The sequence below is a fragment of the Bactrocera tryoni genome, chromosome 4, assembly GCF_016617805.1.
Source record: "Bactrocera tryoni isolate S06 chromosome 4, CSIRO_BtryS06_freeze2, whole genome shotgun sequence".
In the NCBI taxonomy this organism is placed as follows: Eukaryota; Metazoa; Arthropoda; class Insecta; order Diptera; family Tephritidae; genus Bactrocera; species Bactrocera tryoni.
In genome coordinates this window covers 47,597,300-47,619,302 of record NC_052502.1, presented here as the reverse complement: position 1 = coordinate 47,619,302, position 22,003 = coordinate 47,597,300, and the positions used below count along the sequence as shown (strand labels likewise).

At 38.0% G+C, this 22,003-nt stretch overlaps 2 protein-coding genes across 6 annotated transcripts; both read left to right on the top strand.

Annotated features, from left to right (window-relative positions):
• Positions 1-1,447: 1,447 nt before the first annotated feature.
• LOC120773474 (sodium leak channel non-selective protein) lies at positions 1,448-16,481 on the top strand. Of its 5 annotated transcripts, none has more exons than XM_040102389.1 (18): positions 1,448-1,542; positions 3,554-4,734; positions 6,952-7,064; positions 7,283-7,393; positions 7,458-7,601; positions 8,705-8,962; positions 9,015-9,543; positions 9,646-10,391; positions 10,682-10,819; positions 10,895-11,260; positions 11,322-12,072; positions 12,137-12,436; positions 13,427-13,621; positions 13,685-14,048; positions 14,715-14,792; positions 14,864-15,137; positions 15,210-15,372; positions 15,439-16,481. In XM_040102389.1, the coding sequence occupies exons 2-18, from the start codon at positions 3,646-3,648 to the stop codon at positions 16,159-16,161; spliced, it is 6,342 nt and encodes a 2,113-aa protein (XP_039958323.1). In that variant the 5' UTR covers positions 1,448-1,542; positions 3,554-3,645; the 3' UTR covers positions 16,162-16,481. The 5 variants fall into 5 exon arrangements, with proteins under 5 accessions (XP_039958323.1, XP_039958326.1, XP_039958325.1 ...); XM_040102392.1 differs by having other exon boundaries at positions 3,530-4,734; positions 10,694-10,819; XM_040102391.1 differs by having other exon boundaries at positions 3,530-4,734; positions 15,210-15,366.
• An 842-nt stretch (positions 16,482-17,323) lies between these two features.
• On the top strand, positions 17,324-21,788 carry LOC120775090 (WASH complex subunit 4). Its single transcript, XM_040105089.1, has 10 exons — positions 17,324-17,402; positions 17,465-17,997; positions 18,056-18,277; positions 18,337-19,095; positions 19,149-19,481; positions 19,540-19,819; positions 20,006-20,160; positions 20,392-20,818; positions 20,907-21,124; positions 21,189-21,788. The coding sequence occupies exons 1-10, from the start codon at positions 17,384-17,386 to the stop codon at positions 21,678-21,680; spliced, it is 3,438 nt and encodes a 1,145-aa protein (XP_039961023.1). The 5' UTR covers positions 17,324-17,383; the 3' UTR covers positions 21,681-21,788.
• The last annotated feature ends 215 nt before the right edge of the window (positions 21,789-22,003 follow it).

The following is a 22,003-nucleotide window of genomic DNA, read 5'->3' as shown; positions in this document are numbered from 1 at the left end:
CAAAAATGTAATAAAAGAGAACATGAGTGAAACAAAATTTAAATATTGCTTAAAAGTAGGTTATATTTGTTATGCGTTTTTTTTTTTTAAAAAGTTATCAAGCTCTTAAAAAATCACCCGATATGTATGTGGGTGACGATATATAATTCATATGAATCTATGGCTAGGAAATAAAGAATAATCTAAATCTAGAATATGTAATACAAAAATGTCCGTCATGATTTTCAGAAAGGTTACAATTTTTATAATTCTTGCAAGGCTTAATCTCAAATCAAACACTCAGAAATATAATTCTTTCACTTTCCATGAATATGTTGTTAAATATGACTTAAAAAAGTTTGCTTTTCTTTATGCAGCAACAGTCGTGGTCTTCTAGATCTTAAAAATTTTATTTTGCTATTGTAGCACTCTTAATCGAATATTAAATGAGATGCAAGATATAATTAAGTACAGCAACATATTTTGGGCCTATGGCTATCCTCTTTACGGGTTTCTGGGATTATAAATCAAAAGCCATAAGAAATCTATGTGAAATAATGAATCATTGCACATTTTATACATATAAATAAATTATTAAATTATATTATTGAAGGGGAAATACTATCAATCTGTCCCCATTCAAAAACTGTGAAACTTACAATAAAATATTTTTATTATTTTTTGCTATTCTCCAAAAAAATGTCTTATATTATATACTAGTAAAAGACAATAAAATTATTTCATTTCATTTGTAATTAAGTAGAAAGAATTAAGCAAATTTTATATACATATATAACTGAAATCAGTCTGTAATCAATAGCGCAATCTCATCATCGGTGCAATCTCGCTTTAATTTGACGTTAGAAATTAAATTACTATTTACAGATGTACGTGATTATATCACACTCATTCAGTTGTATATACACTTATACAAAAATATGTCTCAAATGTTTTGTACACCACTCGGCATGCGTTTAATTTTGTGTACATGACTGATACAATACACATCTACTATATATCTATGTTATATACAAAAGTTGTAGTTGTATACCGCTCAAGCTTCGTATTGATTTGCTTGGCTGCAATAGCCCGGCTACCGGCGACCGGCATTATATGTCAACAGAGATCAGCTGTTTTTTGTGTACAATTTTTCAAAAGTAAATAAACAATAGCCAGCCGTTATATTACCGCTCACGGTATGCGCATGTGTGTGCCTTGACCCAATTTTCCACAAAAACTTCAATGACAATAAGCAAATTTACGAGCATGAATGAAAAAATCATTTCAGTCTGCACCTACATACATATGTATATGTTAACGTATTACTTTTGGTCAGAACAGACAAATATGCCGTTATCTCTATACCGTTATACATACATATGCAAAGTCTATGTCAGCACAAAGATGCGAATGCGTCGGTTAGGTTCTCATTCGGATGTAACGCTGCTATCAGTATTGATTTTGTCCACCAACGATACTGACATTTTGGCCAGAAAGAAGTGAAAATTTCGCCAAGCAAATATTTTGCAAAATTATTTATGTCAATGCTGGTGTAAATTTTAGGTAAAGTGTAAAGAAAATTAAATTAAAAGTAATTTAAATGTGTTTATTTTCGATTTCCTGCACATCGATTTCAATTTTATACAGAGTTTTCGCAAAAAGCATAGCATACTTCAGGGCATGTAAGCTTTGGATTGAGTATAATTGGTTAGAAAATGTGTTGAAATTGAAGAAAAGTTGTTGAAGTTTGTTTTAACGTTAATTATAATTACGCAAAAGTATAAATTTAAATAGCTAAACACATTTTAAACGCAGAAAAATGACTTTGAAAAAAATTATTAATTCTACCGTGGGTGTATTGATTTTTCGCAGAGAAAAGTATACTCACGTATTAGTATAATGGTTGGAGCAAAAACATAGAGATACATAGGCGAATTTTAAATGAGTATCCTCGCTGAGGGAGAAATAAACAACTCTCTAAAAACAGATTGTCTGGTTATGTGATTGGAAGAGAGTATTGATAAGACATCTCACCGCAAGCAGCGCATTTCGGCCAACACAAGGTCATTGGTGCTAATAACTTGTTTATTTATAAATAATTAAGTATAATTGACTACCTTCTTCTTCTTCTTTACTGGCGTAGACACCGCTTACGCAGTTATAGCCGAGTTAACAAGCGCGTCAGTCGTTTCTGCTCCTCGCTATTTGGCGCCAATTCGAGATACTAAAAGCAGCCAGGTCCTTTTCCATCTGATCTTTCCATAGCAGGACGAAAATGATGAGGAACTTGTAGAGTTTGGTCCTTGCTCTTTGGGAGCGGACTTTACTTTTCAATTGCCTACTCAGTCCAAAGTAGCACCTGATGGCAAGAATGATTCTGCGTTGGATCTCAAGGCTGATATTGTTGTTGGTGTTGATGCTGGTTCCAAGATACGTGTGATGACTTGCGAGTCAGTCTAGAAAAAGCAGAACTAACCACGCGGTTGTTGAGGTCAATCATATCAATATCATCGGCGTATGCCAGCAGCATTACATTCTTATAGAAGATTGTACCTCCTCTATTCAGTTCTGCAGCTCGAATTTATTTATTTTTATTTAAGAGTAGGTTGAAGAAGTCACAGGATAGGGAATCGCTTTGTCTGAAACCTCTCCAAGTCCTTTTCGATCCCGACGGAGTTTACGGGCTTGCTCAACGTCAGCTTACACAGCCGGATTAGCTTTGCAGTTCGGACATAGCGGCAAGAATGTAGTTCTTTTTCGTGCTCTCGAGGCCGGCTTTAAGTCCAGGAAGAGATGGTGTGTGGAAATCTTCCTTTCACGGGTCTCTTCTCAAAATTGGCGCATGGGGAAAATTGGTCGATAGTAGATTTTCCAGACCTAAAACTACATTGATAAGATCGAATATTTTGTTGGACTTCAGTATTTTACACACAACGCTCGATAAGACCGTATATCCGATATGAAGGAGGCTTTCCCCACGGTAATTAGCGCAGATTGTTGGGTCTCCCTTTTTGTGGATTGGGCAAAGCGCACTTAAGTTCTAATTGTCGTGCATGCTTTCATCCGACCATATCTTGCAAAGAAGCTTATACAGTGCTTCAGTGCTTCGCCGCCGCATTTAAATATCTCGGCCGGTAATTCATCGGCTCCTGACGCTTTGTTGTACTTCAGGCGGGTAATCGGGATCGCCATCTCTAGATGTCACACATTCACTGTCGTTGAGCAGGCTGGAGAACTGTTCCCTCCATAACTTCAGTAAATAGATAATAAATTCTAGTACCGGGAAAACGGCTGTTGTGGGAATTCCTGTCTAATATTCAATAAAGGTTGCAAAAGTTACGGGTCTTTAAATCAGAATATTTGACAGATTATTGACCTTTCCGAATTGTCGGTGTCTTACATTCTCAATTTTCTTTAAAGATCTAATCAATAATCCTCCAATTGTTAAAATGGAGTAATGATAGTATTACCTAGTGGATCGTAGCTTCAAATCTATCTGGTCTTAAAGTAAAAAAATAAACACTATGATATTTAACTGTTGTTATTTCAGCTCTCTTTCTTTCTCACATCTTAGTTTTTTGGATCACAAAATCACAAGGAGTTTGTTTACTAACTGTGTCATCTGGGCATTCGGCCGCGTATAATGCGTTCAATCTGCATGCTTGAATGATTGACCGATTGCATACGCGTCGCTTAGGAGCTGCAAGTAACCGTAGCGACACTAGCTCCATATCGGCTACTACCACCGGTGTTGGCGGTGGTGTCGGTGCTGGTACGAGTGGCGGCGGCACAATTACCACTCCACCAGCTAGCACCAGCTCCTCCAGCGGGCATAGTCTACAGCAGCAGCAGCAACAGCACTCACATCCACATCAACAACAGCAGCAATTTCGCTCATCATTACATCACCATCACCATACGTCGGCTCATAGCCATTTCACCTTCAATACCGGCGGCAGTTATAGTCAAGGCCATAGTTCGGGCAGCTTATCGCGCATATCACGCAAGGCTGGCGCATCACTTTCGGCATCAGCACAAAGTGGACATGGCTTTGATGGAACCAGCAGCGTTAATAGTCCTTCAGTTGTGAATTCGGGCAGCGGCAGCGCCAGTAGTGGTCCGGCACTGCTACCCACAATGGGTCCAATGTTGGGCACATCAACAAGTGGTGGTACCGGCATAGCCGGCGGTCAATTGGGTGTGCACAGTCAAAATGTGTCTTCGAATACGGCTGGCAATAGTAGTGCTGGCGGTGGTGGTCTTGGCGCTAGTGGTAGCGGCAGCGGTGCGGGCATTGGTGCTGGTGTCATGGGCGGTATTGGTGGCGTTGGCGGCGGTGCGATTGGCGGTGGTGTTGGTATGGGCATCTGTGGCGGCATCAGTAGTACGATGGGCCCAAGCAGCGCAGCCATAACTGGCGTCCCCCCTATTGGGCTGGGCCTAGCAACGGGCATTGGTAATAAGATGCTCGGCCGCAAGCAAAGCCTCAAGGGGGGCGAACCGTTTTTGGCCGATTATGGTCCCGAGGAGTCGCTTAACGAAAGTGCCGATATTGAATGGGTGAATAAGCTGTGGGTAAGGCGACTAATGCGTTTATGCGCCTTAGTATCCTTGGCCTCAGTCTCATTGAATACGCCGAAAACTTTCGAGCGGCATCCCCCATTACAGTATATAACATTCGCATCGGACACCGCGGTCACGCTGCTATTCACCGCCGAAATGATTGCCAAAATGCATATCCGCGGTGTATTGCATGTAAGTACTAATATGGTTGAGTAGAAGATCAATTATTGAACACAACAATAACTAAATGTTAAGCGAGCTTGAACGAATCCATCGGAAAGAATAATATAATATAACATAAGGTATGGATGGACATACTAGATATCTTAAATTATCTCTCTTTTTTAAAATCTTGCCTAGAGTTGTCATAAAGTGAAAATTTAAACGTTTTTTGAACTTTACTTATCAAAACGTAAATTTTGGGTATTGTCAATCGATGAATCGTATCTTATTATTAAATTTCTTTAAAAGGTATAGTACTAAATATTAATTAATCGATAATTAATTTAAAATTAAATTGAAAGTGATTTTTAAGCCTTGTAATCTGATCAAGTATGACCCGGACTGTTCCATTTAAACTGTCTACTTTATTACAAACACAAGTATTTGAATGGCACACAGCATTTAAGTCGTGAAGTCGTCGAAAACATACATCAAACATCTCATACAAGTCGTCCAAACGCCTCTGTTAATGATGAAAACATTTAAAAGCTAAAAAAATCGTGTTTAAAAATCGACCTATTGGCAGAGATAGCAGAGGATCACAATATCAATTAGATGTAGATCTACTCAAACATTTTGGTTAACGTTTTGGGTATGAAGTGTGTGAATGCAAAAACGAAGTTGAGTAGAGATGGCAAAAGAAAGCTTGACAACATAGCTGTAGACGCACTCTACATTCATAAAAAGCATAATTACCGCTTACGACATGAGAGGTTATGCAAAAATGAAGTGGAACTCAAAAAACCAAAATTCGCTGAAGGCAATGAATGCCATCGCAGCAGAGACTGATATCAAATGTACGCAAAAGTGGATTAAGTGTTAGCAAGACTGTATTGGCTCATGGACTTTTTTGGAAGGTGATACTAAAGAATTGTTTTAAATTTGTAATTTTGATTAATCCAGGTCAAATTTACTCAGTATTAGAGTTTACACACAATTCGTTTAAAAATGGCATATTTGGTGTAGCTAATAACATTTGGAGAATTTCCTATCGAAATGCGGCTGGCGAAAGTGTTAGTAGTCAAAAGTAAAGATATCTGCCTTTAAACCTTAAGGATTTAAATACAGTTAGAAAGCGATTTTTCCAGAATTTTTTTCCGAATTGATCTAAAAATTTGTATACAGAGTATGGTATCTTTTAACTGTATTGTACTTAGTGTTGGTAAAAATATTTATTTGGTAAGGAACTACAGGTGATCTCCGGAAGGTCCTCTCAAAAAAGACGTTTTACGGTGATCACTATATCTCTGAACTGGATCCTCTGAAATTAAAAAAACAGATTTCATTAAAGGAATGTTAAGTCTAGAAAAGCAAATCGAAGGAATAAGCAAAACAAAATTTGTTGACAAAATGGCGGTTTCTCAAAAAAAAAATCCATTTTGACCAAAATTTCGGCCTTAAATTGTTGATAAAAAATATTTTTCAGTGAGAAAAAATCTTCGATTATTACTAAAAATATATATTAAAGAAGCTCGTGTTAAAATTTGAGACTAATCGGTTTCGAGAAATGTTGATCACCGACTTTGATAACACCATTTTGAGAAAAGCGTGTTTAAAGTCTGGAATGGTTTTCAAGCACTCTGAAGCGTCTTTTCAAATTTGCGTGTAACTTCTAAAATATTTTCCGGAACGATATGAAACTTTCTTTGTGTATTCTTAAATATATGTACATCAAGAAAAATAAACCAGAAAAAAATCGATTTTTTAAAAATTCCAACTGCATAATTAATTAAATCAAAGAAATAAACATAAACATTATTCCGTATTAATCAAATGTTGTCATATTGAAAATAAGAAATCGATTATTGATGTAAATATTTATCGAAGTAAAATGTATTTAGACAGACTTTTAGAGTGTTACAATGACTAAGACGCTATTAATGTCCTCACATACCTTATAACTAATGAACAGGTCGATTTGCTCAAGTTTGTTACCGTTATTGATGTCGTCTCTTCCAAAACATATGTTTGTATGTAATAATTGTCCTACTCCATTTTGCGTAAGCGTCATATAAATCGAGTTTGCAACGATTACATAAAAAATTGTATATAAATATGTGTGTGTATTAATGCATGTATGCATGAGTGTCATTTCGAAACAGGTATTACCAAATCGTACAAAATGTGGCCTTTACTAATCATACGTTTTTCCCCCCATATACTTTACAAACCAATGAATTGCTATAGGGTGAAGTACCATATCTAAAGGATCATTGGTGTCAATTCGATGCGTCAATGGTATTTTTCCTCTGGATATCGATTATATTACAAATATTCGAAGTTTTAGAAATTGTGCCCAAGTAAGTTGAAATTACGCCTCATAACTACAAGTAGTTAGCCTGAGCCTTATGTGCACATTTACTATTATACTACATATATATGTACATATAAGAAATGTTTCGGAAATTATTTTTCAAATTAAATAAAATCAAGCAGTTGTTATAACCGTAAAATTTCCGAAACAGTTCCATTTCAATCGTTCCCCACTTACTACGCTTTATTAATATTTTTTACTTAGATATTCTTACATCTCAATTGTACGCGCACCACGCCCACTAATTATGATACGCTTCCTACGAGTCTTCCTAAAATTCTCGATGCCAAAAAGCCGCATTAATCAAATATTTAAGTGCGTGGAAATTATTATAATTTTTAAGAAATTTCTTCATATTAATTACTTTGGTGTTTTACAGACGGTCGAGCCAACAGATCTACAACGTGACATTGTTCTTCCTATTTTTTATGTCACTTTACGGTTTACTGGGTGTACAATTCTTTGGAGAGCTGAAAAACCATTGCGTTATGAATAACTCCGAGACCGACTACTTGGGAAGACCGTAAGTATTCGCCCAGCACTAAGTTTAAATGAAAGTATAGAAATAGAACCGTCGACGTGGAGGGAAGACCATAAAATATGTGAAAAGTACAATACATAAACAAGACGTATGTATGTATACTTCATCGGTGTGCTCACATTCAACCCTAAGATTGCCATGAAGTTTGTTTAACCCACAAGATATAAATTATCAGCTCGACGATTTGAGTCGATTTAGCCATGTCCGTCTCCATGTATATACCTCTGAACTAGTCCATCATTTTTATAGATATTGATTTGCAATATCGTGCACGCCTTTTTCTCCCCAAAAAGCTGCTCATTTATCAAAATCACCACCGTTATCGGACTACTATAGGATATACTCATAATTCCCGTACAAACTTACCCATCAAAATCAAGTTCTTATGTGAAAAACTTTTTATTTGACAAGACATCTTCACGAAATTTGGCACATATTATTGTACAATCTGTTTTTACTTATTAAGTAAGCTTTATTCAACTTGAAGAGCTTTTACTAGGTAGTCAAGGCTAAGGAAGAGCAAACTAGTTTATTGGCTAAGAAACAGATTGACATCAAAAATTGGCAACTTCAGTTTACAGAAGGATTACGTTACTTTGTAGGGTTGATCCTAATCGTTGGATTTCACTTCAAAAGATATGTTACTCAAATTAGATCACTAGATCATCATAAGTCGACGAAGCGTTTTGAGTTTTGCTAAGACAAAATATATTAATCCCAGCCATTTCGCTTGGTTCGCAGAAGGTGGGTCTACTGAAGTACTCGTATATCAAACGCAGTCTACCAAAAGCAGGGCAATAGAGGAGAAAAGGACAAGATAGTTCCACCTCGCTTTCCTGCATACAGCTCTGACAAAATGAATAGAAAATGGTAGTCAAAACTTCATTTGCTAGGATCGTGAATTAGGAAATAATTTTAGATAGACATAGGATGTCCGATTAAAAGACAAGGTAACTATTCAAAGAGCATAGCCATAAACCAATCCCAGTTTTAGTAATATTCGCAGGCCTCTACATCTGGGTGCTTTTTAAAATGTATTTCACACCATGGTTTATAGTAGCGAAATTTAATCTTTCGAATTTCAGCATTTTAACTATAAATTCGCTTGCCATACCCGATACGTTCTGCTCGATGGATCCGGACTCTGGATATCAGTGCTCACCGGGAATGATTTGCATGAAAATGGATTTTCTCAGCAGCTATGTGATTGGCTTCAACGGTTTCGAGGACTTTGCTACTAGCATTTTCACTGTTTACCAAGCGGCTTCACAAGAAGGTTGGGTCTTTATAATGTATCGCGCAATCGATTCTCTGCCCGCTTGGCGTGCTGCTTTCTACTTCAGGTTGGTATTTAAAGGCATGTAATTTCAAACTTCACAAATATCATTTTTTTAGCACAATGATATTTTTCCTCGCTTGGCTGGTGAAGAATGTCTTCATTGCTGTCATTACGGAAACATTCAACGAGATTCGCGTGCAGTTCCAACAGATGTGGGGCGCTCGCGGTCACATACAAAAGACCGCTGCATCGCAGATACTCAGCGGCAATGATTCTGGTTGGCGTTTGGTGACCATAGATGATAATAAACATGGCGGCTTGGCGCCTGAAACCTGTCACGCGATCTTACGTTCACCATACTTTCGCATGCTGGTGATGACCGTGATCTTGGCTAATGGCATAGTTATGGCCACAATGACGTTTAAGCATGATGGTCGCCCACGCAATGTGTTCTATGAGAAATATTATTGCATCGAAATGGCTTTCACATTCTTCTTGGACTTGGAAACGCTCTTCAAGATTTATTGTTTGGGTTGGCGTGGCTACTACAAGCATTCCATACATAAATTCGAATTGCTCTTAGCTGTCGGAACCACCATACACATTGTGCCAATATTTTATCTGTCGGGTTTCACTTATTTTCAGGTAAGATAAACGTGAGATCGTAAAAACGAGGTATTTCATAGTAAAGTCTACAGTACCCGCTCTTTTTACCTTTATTCTTTTTTTTCATATCTCACTTTGCAGGTTCTGCGCGTTGTACGCTTAATTAAAGCCTCGCCCATGCTTGAGGGTTTCGTTTATAAGATTTTCGGTCCGGGCAAGAAACTTGGCTCACTGATCATATTCACCATGTGTTTGCTTATCATTAGCTCCAGCATTTCTATGCAACTTTTTTGCTTTCTCTGTGATTTTACGAAATTTGAATCATTTCCGGAAGCTTTTATGTCTATGTTCCAGATTCTCACGCAAGAGGCCTGGGTTGAAGTTATGGACGAAACGATGATACGCACGAGTAAAACACTTACACCATTAGTGGCGGTCTATTTCATACTCTACCACTTGTTCGTTACATTGATCGTGCTCAGCTTGTTCGTGGCGGTCATTTTGGATAATTTGGAATTGGATGAAGATATTAAAAAATTGAAGCAACTGAAATTTCGTGAACAGAGCGCTGAGATTAAAGAAACGTTGCCATTTCGTTTGCGTATTTTCGAGAAGTTTCCCGACTCACCACAAATGACCATACTGCATCGGATACCGAATGATTTCACATTACCCAAAGTACGTGAATCGTTCATGAAACATTTCGTAATTGAGTTGGAAACCGATGATCCCTCCATCGTGGAGAATTGTAAGCGTCCCATGTCGGAGTGTTGGGAATCGAATGTGGTATTTCGTAAGCAGAAGCCTGTGCGCATCATGAACAAGACGCCCAAGGTGCGTTCGGCCGGCAGCAGTTTGCGCAAATTGGCCATCACGCATATTATCAAGTAAGCAAAATATTATGTAAAGCATTTATGCTTTTGTACATTAAATTGGCTGCGAAATTTTTAAGCCGGGAAACTACGGTTGAAACAATTTGATCTCGAAAGGGAATGCCAATAATAATAATTTGTAGATATTGTTATCCATAGTTATATCCGTATTAATTATGTATATACTTAGAAGGCGCAAATTATCATGTCCCTATCAAAATGTTTCCACACAGACTGTCCCGCATGCAATGTGTGCTCAAAATTCTCATATATGTGTACTTTTATTCAAAATTGACTTACTCAAGTCGACTTTCCAGTGATTCGAATAATCAGCGTTTAATGCTTGGAGACTCCGCTATGCTGCCTGTCGTAGGCGGCAAAGGGGGTTTAAAGTCTCAAGGCACCATAACACATTCGAAACCATGGCGTGTAGATCAAAAGAAGTAGGTTGCTAACAATCATTGCGCGTACGCATTAATCTTGTATTGGTTTTCTTCAATTTCTCTCCGTTACACCAGATTTGGTTCACGTTCCATACGTCGTAGCGTACGTTCCGGTTCGATTAAATTGAAACAAACTTATGAACATCTCATGGAGAATGGTGATATTGCGGCAGCGCCACGTGCCAATTCGGGACGTGCCCGTCCGCATGATCTCGACATAAAACTACTGCAAGCAAAGCGACAACAAGCCGAAATGAGGCGAAATCAACGCGAGGAGGACTTGCGTGAGAATCATCCGTTCTTCGATACGCCACTGTTTTTGGTGCCGCGTGAGAGTCGCTTTCGTAAGATCTGTCAGAAGATCGTGCACGGACGTTACGATGCGCGCCTTAAGGATCCGCTTACGGGCAAGGAACGCAAAGTGCAGTATAAGAGCATGCAGTAAGTGTATTTTCTATTTTCTGTGCAACAACTTAAATACTTTTTTCCTTCCCGTCCGCAGCAATTTTCTCGGCTTGGTCACCTACTTGGATTGGGTTATGATTTTCGTTACGACACTTTCTTGCATATCAATGATGTTTGAAACGCCAAGCTATCGCGTTATGGATCATCCTACTCTGCAAATAGCCGAATATGGTTTTGTAGTATTTATGAGTCTGGAGTTGGCATTGAAAATACTTGCCGACGGTCTCTTCTTCACACCGAAAGCCTATATTAAGGATGTAGCTGCAGTGCTGGATGTCTTCATTTATGTTGTATCCACATCCTTTCTCTGTTGGATGCCCCAACAGATACCGACTAGTTCTGGCGCACAACTATTGATGATTTTGCGCTGTGTACGCCCATTGCGTATTTTCACGCTGGTGCCACACATGCGCAAAGTCGTTTATGAGTTGTGTCGCGGCTTCAAAGAGATCTTACTCGTATCCACATTGCTTATACTACTCATGTTTATATTCGCCAGCTATGGTGTACAGTTATATGGTGGTCGCTTGGCGCGTTGTAATGATCCGACCATTTTGCGTCGTGAAGATTGTGTGGGTGTATTTATGCGTCGTGTCTTTGTTACGAAAATGAAATTGACACCCGGTAATAATGAGTCATATCCGTCGATGTTGGTGCCACGTGTCTGGGCCAATCCGCGCCGATTCAATTTCGACAATATCGGTGATGCGATGCTCACGTTGTTTGAAGTGCTTTCCTTTAAGGGTTGGCTGGATGTACGCGATGTGCTGATCAAGGCTGTTGGACCGGTAGGAGCGCTTTGCCGATCATACCAGTGATTCTAAATTTTTATGTATGTTCTTCTATTCTCAGATCCATGCAGTTTATATACACATCTATATTTTCTTGGGCTGTATGATCGGATTGACCTTGTTTGTGGGTGTGGTGATCGCTAATTACTCGGAGAATAAAGGTACCGCTCTGTTGACGGTCGATCAACGTCGTTGGTGTGATCTGAAGAAGCGTTTGAAGATTGCTCAACCTCTGCATTTGCCGCCACGTCCCGATGGCAGAAAGTTTCGCGCTTTCACTTATGACATAACCCAGAATATAATCTTTAAACGCATTATAGCCGTGGTGGTGCTGATCAACAGCATGCTGTTGTCCATAACGGTAAATATAAAGTTGTGCAAGAAGAATTTGTGAAATAATGAAGACGACGCGGATATCAGATAAATGTAGATTGGAGGGGAGTCTATAATATGTATACTTATAAATACATATGCATATGTAAATGAGCAGTGTGACAAGTAGTTGCCTCAATTCAGTCATGTCCGTCTGTCTGTCTGTCTCCCCCAGCGGGCAGAGGGTAGAATTCTGCTGCGGTAAGGTATGCCTGTTGTTGTGGCGGCAGAATTCAGCCGAGTTGACAGTCCTTGACCGGATAAAAATTCAGATCCGTTCCGGTTACGTAGACCCGACAGTTGTGGGGATGAATAAGGTATGCCTGTCGTAAGAGGCGACTAAAACACAATATGCACTCTGTCTGTATTTTTTGGATTCCCTCGAATTTTCAGCATAGTCTTGTCAGAAATAGTGCTATAATACTCAGCTTGAACTGATATTATAGACGTTGATTGAGATTTCTTCTATGGTAATGAAAATACATTTGAAGTTCAAACGACAAATGTCACCAGTCTCAATGAGTTTGATGGGTGCTCAACTGGTAGTAGCAGTTACCAATCGGAGTTCGCTCCAATCTGCTCATTGGGCTTGGCCCTTTGGGGAGATTTTGTGGCTGCCTATTAAACCTAGAATTGAAAAATTCAATTCAGTGTGGAGTCACACTGCAGCCGGGTGCCGGACCCACAGCAAGTTTTAGGTAGGCCTCCAACCTGACCATGGTGAAAAAGGTGTCCCTTCCACCGGACCAATTGAAACGACTGTTGTCTATGTGTCGGCATTTGAGAGATATTGAGATATCCATCTGAAATTTTGTACACGTATCAAGATATCTTCATAAAATTTGGGTGGATTAATATATATAGCTGCCATACAAACTGACCGATCGAAGTCAAGTTTTTGTATGGAACTTTTTTTTGCGAATAGTATTATAGCTTTGATGCAATCGTAGTTGACTGTTTTTTCTTGCCTTTCTTGTAGTGGATCAAAGGTGAAGTCCACACGGAACGTTTGGTGGTCGTCAGCGCGGTTTTAAATTTTGTTTTCGTCATCGAGGTGGTTATGAAAAATATAGCCTTTACACCGCGCGGCTACTGGCAGTCGCGGCGAAATCGTTACGATTTACTCGTCACTGTGGCCGGTGTTGTTTGGATATTCTTGCAGACTATATTAAGGGTGAGGTCCTCTTAGTTTGTAAGATGTGGTTATATTTTTACTAAAACGTTTTATATTTTCCAGAATGATCTCTCATACTTTTTCGGATTTATGGTGGTGATTTTACGTTTCTTCACCATAACCGGTAAACACACCACGCTCAAAATGCTCATGTTGACTGTGGGCGTGTCGGTTTGTAAATCCTTCTTTATCATCTTTGGCATGTTTTTGTTGGTATTCTTTTATGCCTTGGCCGGCACCATACTCTTCGGTACTGTTAAGTATGGTGAAGGTATTGGTAGACGTGCAAATTTTGGCTCGCCTGTAACGGGAGTAGCAATGCTGTTTCGTATTGTGACCGGAGAGGATTGGAATAAGATTATGCATGATTGCATGGTGCAGCCGCCATATTGTACGCCAGGAAATAATTACTGGGAAACCGATTGCGGTAAGTTATTTTAATTGACAAAATACCACTACTTAGATTCCGAAATTCGTTGAGGGGTTATATGTACCTAGGCAGTTAATATAGCTCTCTTCAGTATATTTCCGACATAAAAAATATATTTCCTAATAACTATCAGTTATTGAAAAAGGTCTTTTGTGTTGCAAAATCCTGTCAAAATGCGGTATGCAGAACTCTTATATTCACTACCGAAACCCACTTAGCTTCTGATCAAATTTGACCCGGACAACATCTCTTTTAATCGCCTCAACACATTTTGGTTAGCGTTTTGGGTATAAAGCGTGTCTTTGCTCACTTCGTACCACAAGAATGGAATACTTTGCAAAAACGGTTTTGAGTTAAGGTCCCAATAGAGTTCATTGACAACAATCTAGCGAAAGGCGCCCCAAAAAATGAGTCGAAACAGAAAAAACTGAAGGTACTGAAGGCCATTTCATCCGAGGCTAATAACAAGGTTATGGAAAATTGTATTAAGCTTTGGTGTGACTCAAGAGACGATAATAATAATTTGTATGAAATTACATAAAAATGTATTTTTTTGTGTCAGTCCGGGCCGAATATGATCAGATCCGACCCCATGTATGGGTTTGAGAATGGTATTTTATCCTTAACATTTTGAATTAACGACTTCTTTTCATTAATTCCTAGGTAACTTCACTGCAAGCTTGGTGTACTTCTGCACTTTCTACGTCATCATTACCTATATTGTGTTGAATTTACTCGTGGGTAAGTTACATAGTATTCCCAAAATACAGAACCAAGTGCAAAAATTATAATTTATTTTCCCTTTATTACAGCTATTATCATGGAGAACTTTTCATTATTCTACTCCAACGAAGAAGATGCTTTGCTGTCTTATGCCGACATACGCAATTTCCAGAACACATGGAACATAGTGGACATACATCAACGTGGCGTTATACCTGTGCGACGGGTGAAGTTTATATTGCGTCTATTGAAAGGACGACTAGAGTGCGATCCACAAAAGGATCGTTTGCTCTTCAAGTACATGTGCTATGAGTTGGATAAGTTGCATAATGGTGAAGATGTGACTTTCCACGACGTGATTAAGTAAGTCTAAAGTTAGTTTAATATCAATTTGAGGAAATAAGCGCAACAATGTAATTTTTTGTGGCAATGCAGCATGTTATCCTATCGGTCGGTGGATATACGTAAAGCATTGCAATTGGAGGAATTGCTGGCGCGTGAGGAATTCGAATATTTGGTAGAGGAAGAAGTCGCCAAGATGACTATACGCACTTGGTTGGAGGGTTGCCTGAAGAAGATACGTGCACAAAATGCAAGTGTAAGCCAAAACGTCTTTAAAATGTTGAGCTTAACTAAAAATATTATATTCATTTGATATTATTAGAAGCAACAGAACTCCTTAATTGCTGGTTTGCGTGCCACAAATGAGCAGTTAATGTTGCTCAAAACACCCGAGGATAAAACTCCCACCAGCGGTGGTGAGAAACCACCAGGCAGCGCAACGGCGGCAGGTCCACCGACTAGTGATGCCTTTTCGCCCACCTTCAGTTCAACGGAGAATGAAGAGAAAGACGCCAGTGGTAGCGCGGCTGTCTCCACCATTGGCGAAGCGCACGGCGTGCAACGTGTCATAAGTGGTACCAAACGCGCGCAAGCACTGATCCGTTCGGATTCAACGGGCAGCTCAACAGGTCGAAAGTATTTAGCACCTACCACATCCGATCCACAACCACGCAGCACATTGACGGACAAGGAGCGTCTACATATTAGTAGTCAACAAAAGAAGAAAAATTCAATGACGGCAGTACCTATCTTGCCACCAGTCGCTGCTGCTAGCGGTTCTGCAATAAAACGCGACTTGAATCGGACGTCGGGATTTTTCGCATCCGGTAATAGTGATGGCAGTCAATTTCATTATCCCCCAAACGTAGTGAATCATTATGGTGAACAGCATGGACCATTGGGTAGTCCATCAGCGATTATGGGTCACATTATAGCGGGTAGTAAATTATTGCCGTTCAATAATCAAGCGAATGCAGTTTACGAGGTGCACGACTGGTGGCAGGAACAGGTGATTTGCACACTACACAGTGACGATGAAGGCTAAGTTGAGTGTGCTGTTTGTACGTTTTGTATTGACTTGTAATCAAATAGGAGAGTATAAAATATTTTAGTGGATATGAATGTAGAATAAGTGCGACGGTAGTAAGTACGAGAATAATTATTTATTATATATAAATTTATAGCAATATTTTATGTATTTTTTAGCACATTGCCAAATTTACAAATTCCAAATAGCCAAAAATATGTTTTAATTAGTTGAATAGTTAATAATATAGCACAATTTATTGTAAAAAGAGTTGAATAATTTTAAGATAATGTTGTTAGAAAACTGTGGAAATACAATTATGCTTGGGTGTCTTAATATGTTGTGAAAATTGATTTTTTTTTTAATTTCTAAAATAATCTCACCTTAATGTTTTTCAATGCAGCTTTTTTTATAATTTACGTTCTGGCTTAGGGAAGAATTATGACCGAGAGATGACGGTGCTGCAATATCTGTAATTACAATATTCTCGAACTTTACAACGTTTCAACAACTTTTTCCGAAACGATGTAAAAATATCACAATTAATTGTAATTAAATATAAAAAGTAACCAAAACCGGCAGAAAATTGTCGTATACGTAAAAAGCACATACGAATTTATATGTCACACAAATGCGCTATGATAGGTATGTGTATGTATAAAAAATGCACCTTCCGATATAATTTCGCGGTTTGCACTCTATTTATAATCGCACAAGAGTGTCGTTTTATATATAATCGCCATTTCAATATAATTATGAGTATTTCATTCTTTTTATAAGGCGTACAGTGACTAAACATATTAATTAATATTGTTGTGAAATATTTTAACAATAATTTTAACACAAACTTTACTCAACAGGAAATATCCGGGAAATAAGTTTTCTCTTCCATTTTCCCTTAAAATCGCTACTGTCAAAACTGTTGTAATAAAAGCAGAGTTGCAACTGCTGATTTAAATTAATTTTTAATTGCAGTACCTAATTTTTAGAATATATATACTCTTTTACTAAATAATAATCAATAGACCGCCGAAAAAATGTGCATAAAAACAGAAAAATATTAAAATTTAATATTTAAATGTGTTTAAGCTAATAACATTGAAACAACACAATAGCGAAGTGGCAGCTTTGTATTTTTTGTGTTTTGTTTTGATTTCATCTTCGTTTAGTAATTGTTGCATTTGCTTTCTGTGAAAAATTGGGTGCAACAATTTATACAAAATTGTCTCAATAAAGAAAAATGGATCAAGCAGCTATAAGTAAGTAATAATTATCACTGATATGAAAATACAACTTAGAAATTCCATTTTCGTCGAAACAGTTTCATCGGCTGAGGAGCAGTTGAAAAATTTCGGTTCATTCCTTGACTTACATGATAAGAAATTGCAACAACTATCGCAAAAAACTACACAAGTGCCATCAGCTCGAGCACCACCCACACTTAAGATTTTGACCACACCTCTTGTGGAGGTAAACTATTCTGCTAATCAGGAACAGCTTTTATTGCTTCGAATACTCGAATCTGATCGTTTGCTAAACAAAACGCTGCTCACATTCAGCCATCTTTGCGCCGAGGTGGATACCTTAACACGCAGAGCACAACATATGCAAATCAAGTTTCTATATATTGATGAAAATTTATGTGCACTCTTAGCTGATGAGGATGGCAATGGCGGGCCAGATGTTGCAAGACAAACCAATGAAATTTTACTTCAAATGAGTGAATCTATGCAATTCGTTTGTGATATACAATTCTTATTACAGCGTTGCATTGTGTTGGGCAATAATTTGCTCCACCAATGTGGGGCCTACTGTGCGCTGGAAGATAACAAAAATCTGGAGTTTCACTTTGTGGTATTTACAGTTCGATATTACATGAAGTTTTAGACATTTAATGTAGTCTATTTTTTAGGATGTGTTCGATTGCCTTGCAGATTTGCTTTTGCAAATTCTCATTTTTAATGAAATTTTGGCTAGCTCCAATTTTTGCCGTTTCTGGCAGACTTACAAGAAAACCGTAGAAGCATTAGCGCAAAATGGACAACACAAGGAGTTCTGCACAGCTAGCGAACTGATTGGTTTACGTAATTGCTTGGAGGAATTCGATTTTCTTTTTTCAGGCACTATCTTCCAAGTAAACACTTTGATTTTTTTATATTATCTATGTAGTTTAGTGTTATCTCTACTTTTCAGAGTTTCCTCGATAGCACTTTTGCGCTAAAGGATAAGATTGGTCCGAAGGGCATTGGACAACTTACAAACCAATGCAATGATTATATGAAACAATGTTTGTTGGCTATAAACAAGTGCGATGTAAATGAGTTCAGCGATCATAAACTTCTTGTGCGTCTGAATGCATTCTGTGTAGTTTTTCATGATTTCTGCGGTCAAGTTGAGACCAAACATGTGAAACATCTCCTAGAGCTTAATCAAAAGCATCAAGGTATTATATTAAGAGGTAATATAGCTTGGCAGCCAACACCGTTCTTGCGACGACATGCCACCTCACTGGTAAAGCCACATGAACGCCTTTTGGGGGATGGAAAACGTTTGCAGCAATATTATTTACAAACCCGCGTGCAAACTTTGCCGCGTGACTGTCGCCATTACTGTTCGCAAGTACTGCTTTTGACGCTAAATGTACGCAAAGCATTAAGCATAGGTCCATTCGACCTCACCGTGCAACAGTTCAAAGAACTTTCAGCTCTACTGTTACTTGGACTGCGTTTTGCATCGCAAATAAGTTGTTTGATCAAAGGTTTAGTAAATGCACATGTGACACTACAATCACCAATGACCAAAATAACACTGCAAAGCATCTGTAAACTGATTGAATTGCTGAAGAATATACAACAGTTATTCCAGGACTACATGGACGTCATTGCGAAGGTGATGCAATGTGTTTTGCAATACTTACAGTATAAAGTATTGCACCTGCTTAACCTGTGCAAGGTAAACAAATAACATTTTGAATCAAATAAAAATATTACAAGTTTATTTGTTAGAAACGCATTACGGCTGCTAAAATGCATGACCGTAACGTGGACGCTTTAGCGTCATTGCGCATCGCTGAGAAGTGCATGACCGGTCCCCCAACGAAAACCCGTACTTTACTCACAAAACTGGCGGTGAATGCAACAAATCTCAACAATCGTACTTTACCACAAGATCAGTACGAGCGTTTCCAATTGCTTATGTCGCGTCTAACAATTCTAGCCGATTTCCATTCGAACATGCAAGAGTTCTGTGACACAACATTCATTTATTGGCATCAGTCAGTGCTTTCAGCATACCTGAAGCAGGTCGTCGAGCGAAAGTTGGACTTTAATTCATTTCAGGTAGAAATTTTCCATATAGATAAATATATAAAAATTATTATATAAACCCGTCCTACAGTATATTTTACATACTTTCAACGATTGTGACAAGGCTTTTGAGTTATTAGACTTGAAGGAGCTTAAATTATCCAAATGTTTAGAACGCGTGACTTATGATAATTTACGCAGCGAAATTGTGAGCAAGTTGTGTGCACAAATCGAAACATTTTTGCGTTTGGAAGTGCATTCCAATTTACAGCTGGATAAAATGAGTCCATTTGAGGATGGCATTGATGATTACCGCGACTTGATTAACGCTTGCCCAATTAAATTGAATGGAAATTATGTGATTTTAAAAGGTTAGTGGAAGTTTTGTCCTGTTTATATAACTAAAGGCAGATTGTAAAGATAATGTCATGTATAAAAGTCTGAAAGGTTTCAAAAAGAATTTTATTTTGGTGTTTTCTGCGACTCCAAAGCTTCAAACCTTAAAATAGCTGCTCAGATATTTTTTTGTAATTGTTATTTGTTACTATTGCTTCCAGATCACGTCGAGAATTACTTAAGCGCCATGTTTTATAATCTTACCACCATATCATTGCATGACTGGAAGACGTACGAGGAGATGCGTCATCTGGCTAACACGCGTTTAATGCTGAAACCAGTGGAGGATTATTTGCCTAATCAAACTTTAGAACAGGTAGCGTTACTGATATTCTTAATTGCTGTTAATAATATGTCTTATTACATCTTTATAATCTTATGTATCAAGAATCTGCTTATTGGCCGATAAAGCTCTTTTTATGCTATAAAAAATCCACCTGTGAAGGCTTTTATAGCTTTAGTGTAACAAATTATAATTATACTATTCATAATTGTTCTTTGCTTTTAACTTGACGAACTTTATTTTTGTTTTACAATATTCCTTCAGGGCATCGATATTTTAGAAATAATGCGCAAAATCCATATATTCGTCTCGAAGTACGTTTATAACATGAATACACAAATATTCGTCGAACAGAGGAGCGCCAATAAGCATTTAGATTCGATTGGCATACGGCATGTAGCCAATTCGTTACGCACACACGGCACCGGTGTCATAAATACCACCGTCAATTTTACATATCAATTTTTACGCCAAAAATTTTATACTTTCTCACAATTCCTTTACGATGAACAAATCAAATCACGGCTTATGAAAGAGCTACGCGCATATGCCGAGCGGAAACAGTCAAAAAGTTATCCGGTATACGCGTACGAGCGCGCCGATGCTTTCAATAAGGATATACGCAAGCTGGGACTCTCCAATGATGGACAAACGTATATGGATCTCTTTCGAAAGGTCATAACGCATGTGGGTAAGTTTTTTAAACGATTTTCTTCACATTTATTAAACACATATTCCACAAGCACATGTTCCATATAATATTTGCGCATAACACACAGGCAACGCTATGGGTTATATACGCCTAGTACGCTCTGGTAGCATACATGCCAACTATAGCGCCAGCCTCTATTTGCCCAAATTCGATGAAAATTTGCAATTCGCTACTGCATGCAGTGAGCAGGAACTGGACCCAGTTACCGTGAAAGCGGCGGAAAATTTCGAAGTGAATATTAGTAATTTGGTGAAGAGCTTCTCCGATAGTACGGACTATTTTAAAGTAAGCTTGATTTCTTTTCTTGCAATTTGTGCTGAAATTTCTACTGAAATATTAAATGTTACAGTTACTTGTTGAAGCATTCCAACCGTTCTTTCGTAATCCGCATAATCTGCATTTGAAAAACTTCTTTCTCATTGTGCCGGCTCTCTCACTCAATTACGTAGAGCATATGCTGCGCGTTAAAGAGAAGATCAATAAGAAGGATCGTCAGGAGGCGTTGCTCTTCGATGATGGTTTCGCTGTCGGCTTAGCGTACATATTAAAGTTATTAAATCAAATTGATGATTTCTATGCTCTACATTGGTTCGCAACGGTGCGTGAACGTTTCAATGCAGAGCGCCTTAAAATACAGCAAATGCTGCTGGACATAAAAAAGTCGACAAATACACGCACTGGCGCTAAAGGCAACTCCAAAGCTGCGCTGGCAATGCAAAATAACGAAACAGAAAAGCTGCAACAAACGCTGGCGTTAACCGAACGCCGCATTAATGCGCATCAAATGGAGTACAATTTGCTCTATTGCAATTTGTGCAGCGCGAAAATATTTTTCCAATAATTAAAGTGATACAAGTATTCATATATTGTACGTGATTTTTTTTTTTAGTTAAATGCATACACATATTATATTTTTACATTTTATATAGTTGATACCATAAAAAAATTATAGCATAATCATAATATACATTTTTATGAATAAAAAATATTTGATATTACTAAATATCTATTTTGTTAAATTAATTGTGCAAACTTACAGTGTTTACTGTACATTTAAATACTTTCAGAACATATAAAAGGAGACAAATATAAATACATGTGTATATTTTCCATTAGCTAAGGCACAATAGACGTTGTTTTTTCCTCAATAAAGCTGAAATGCGA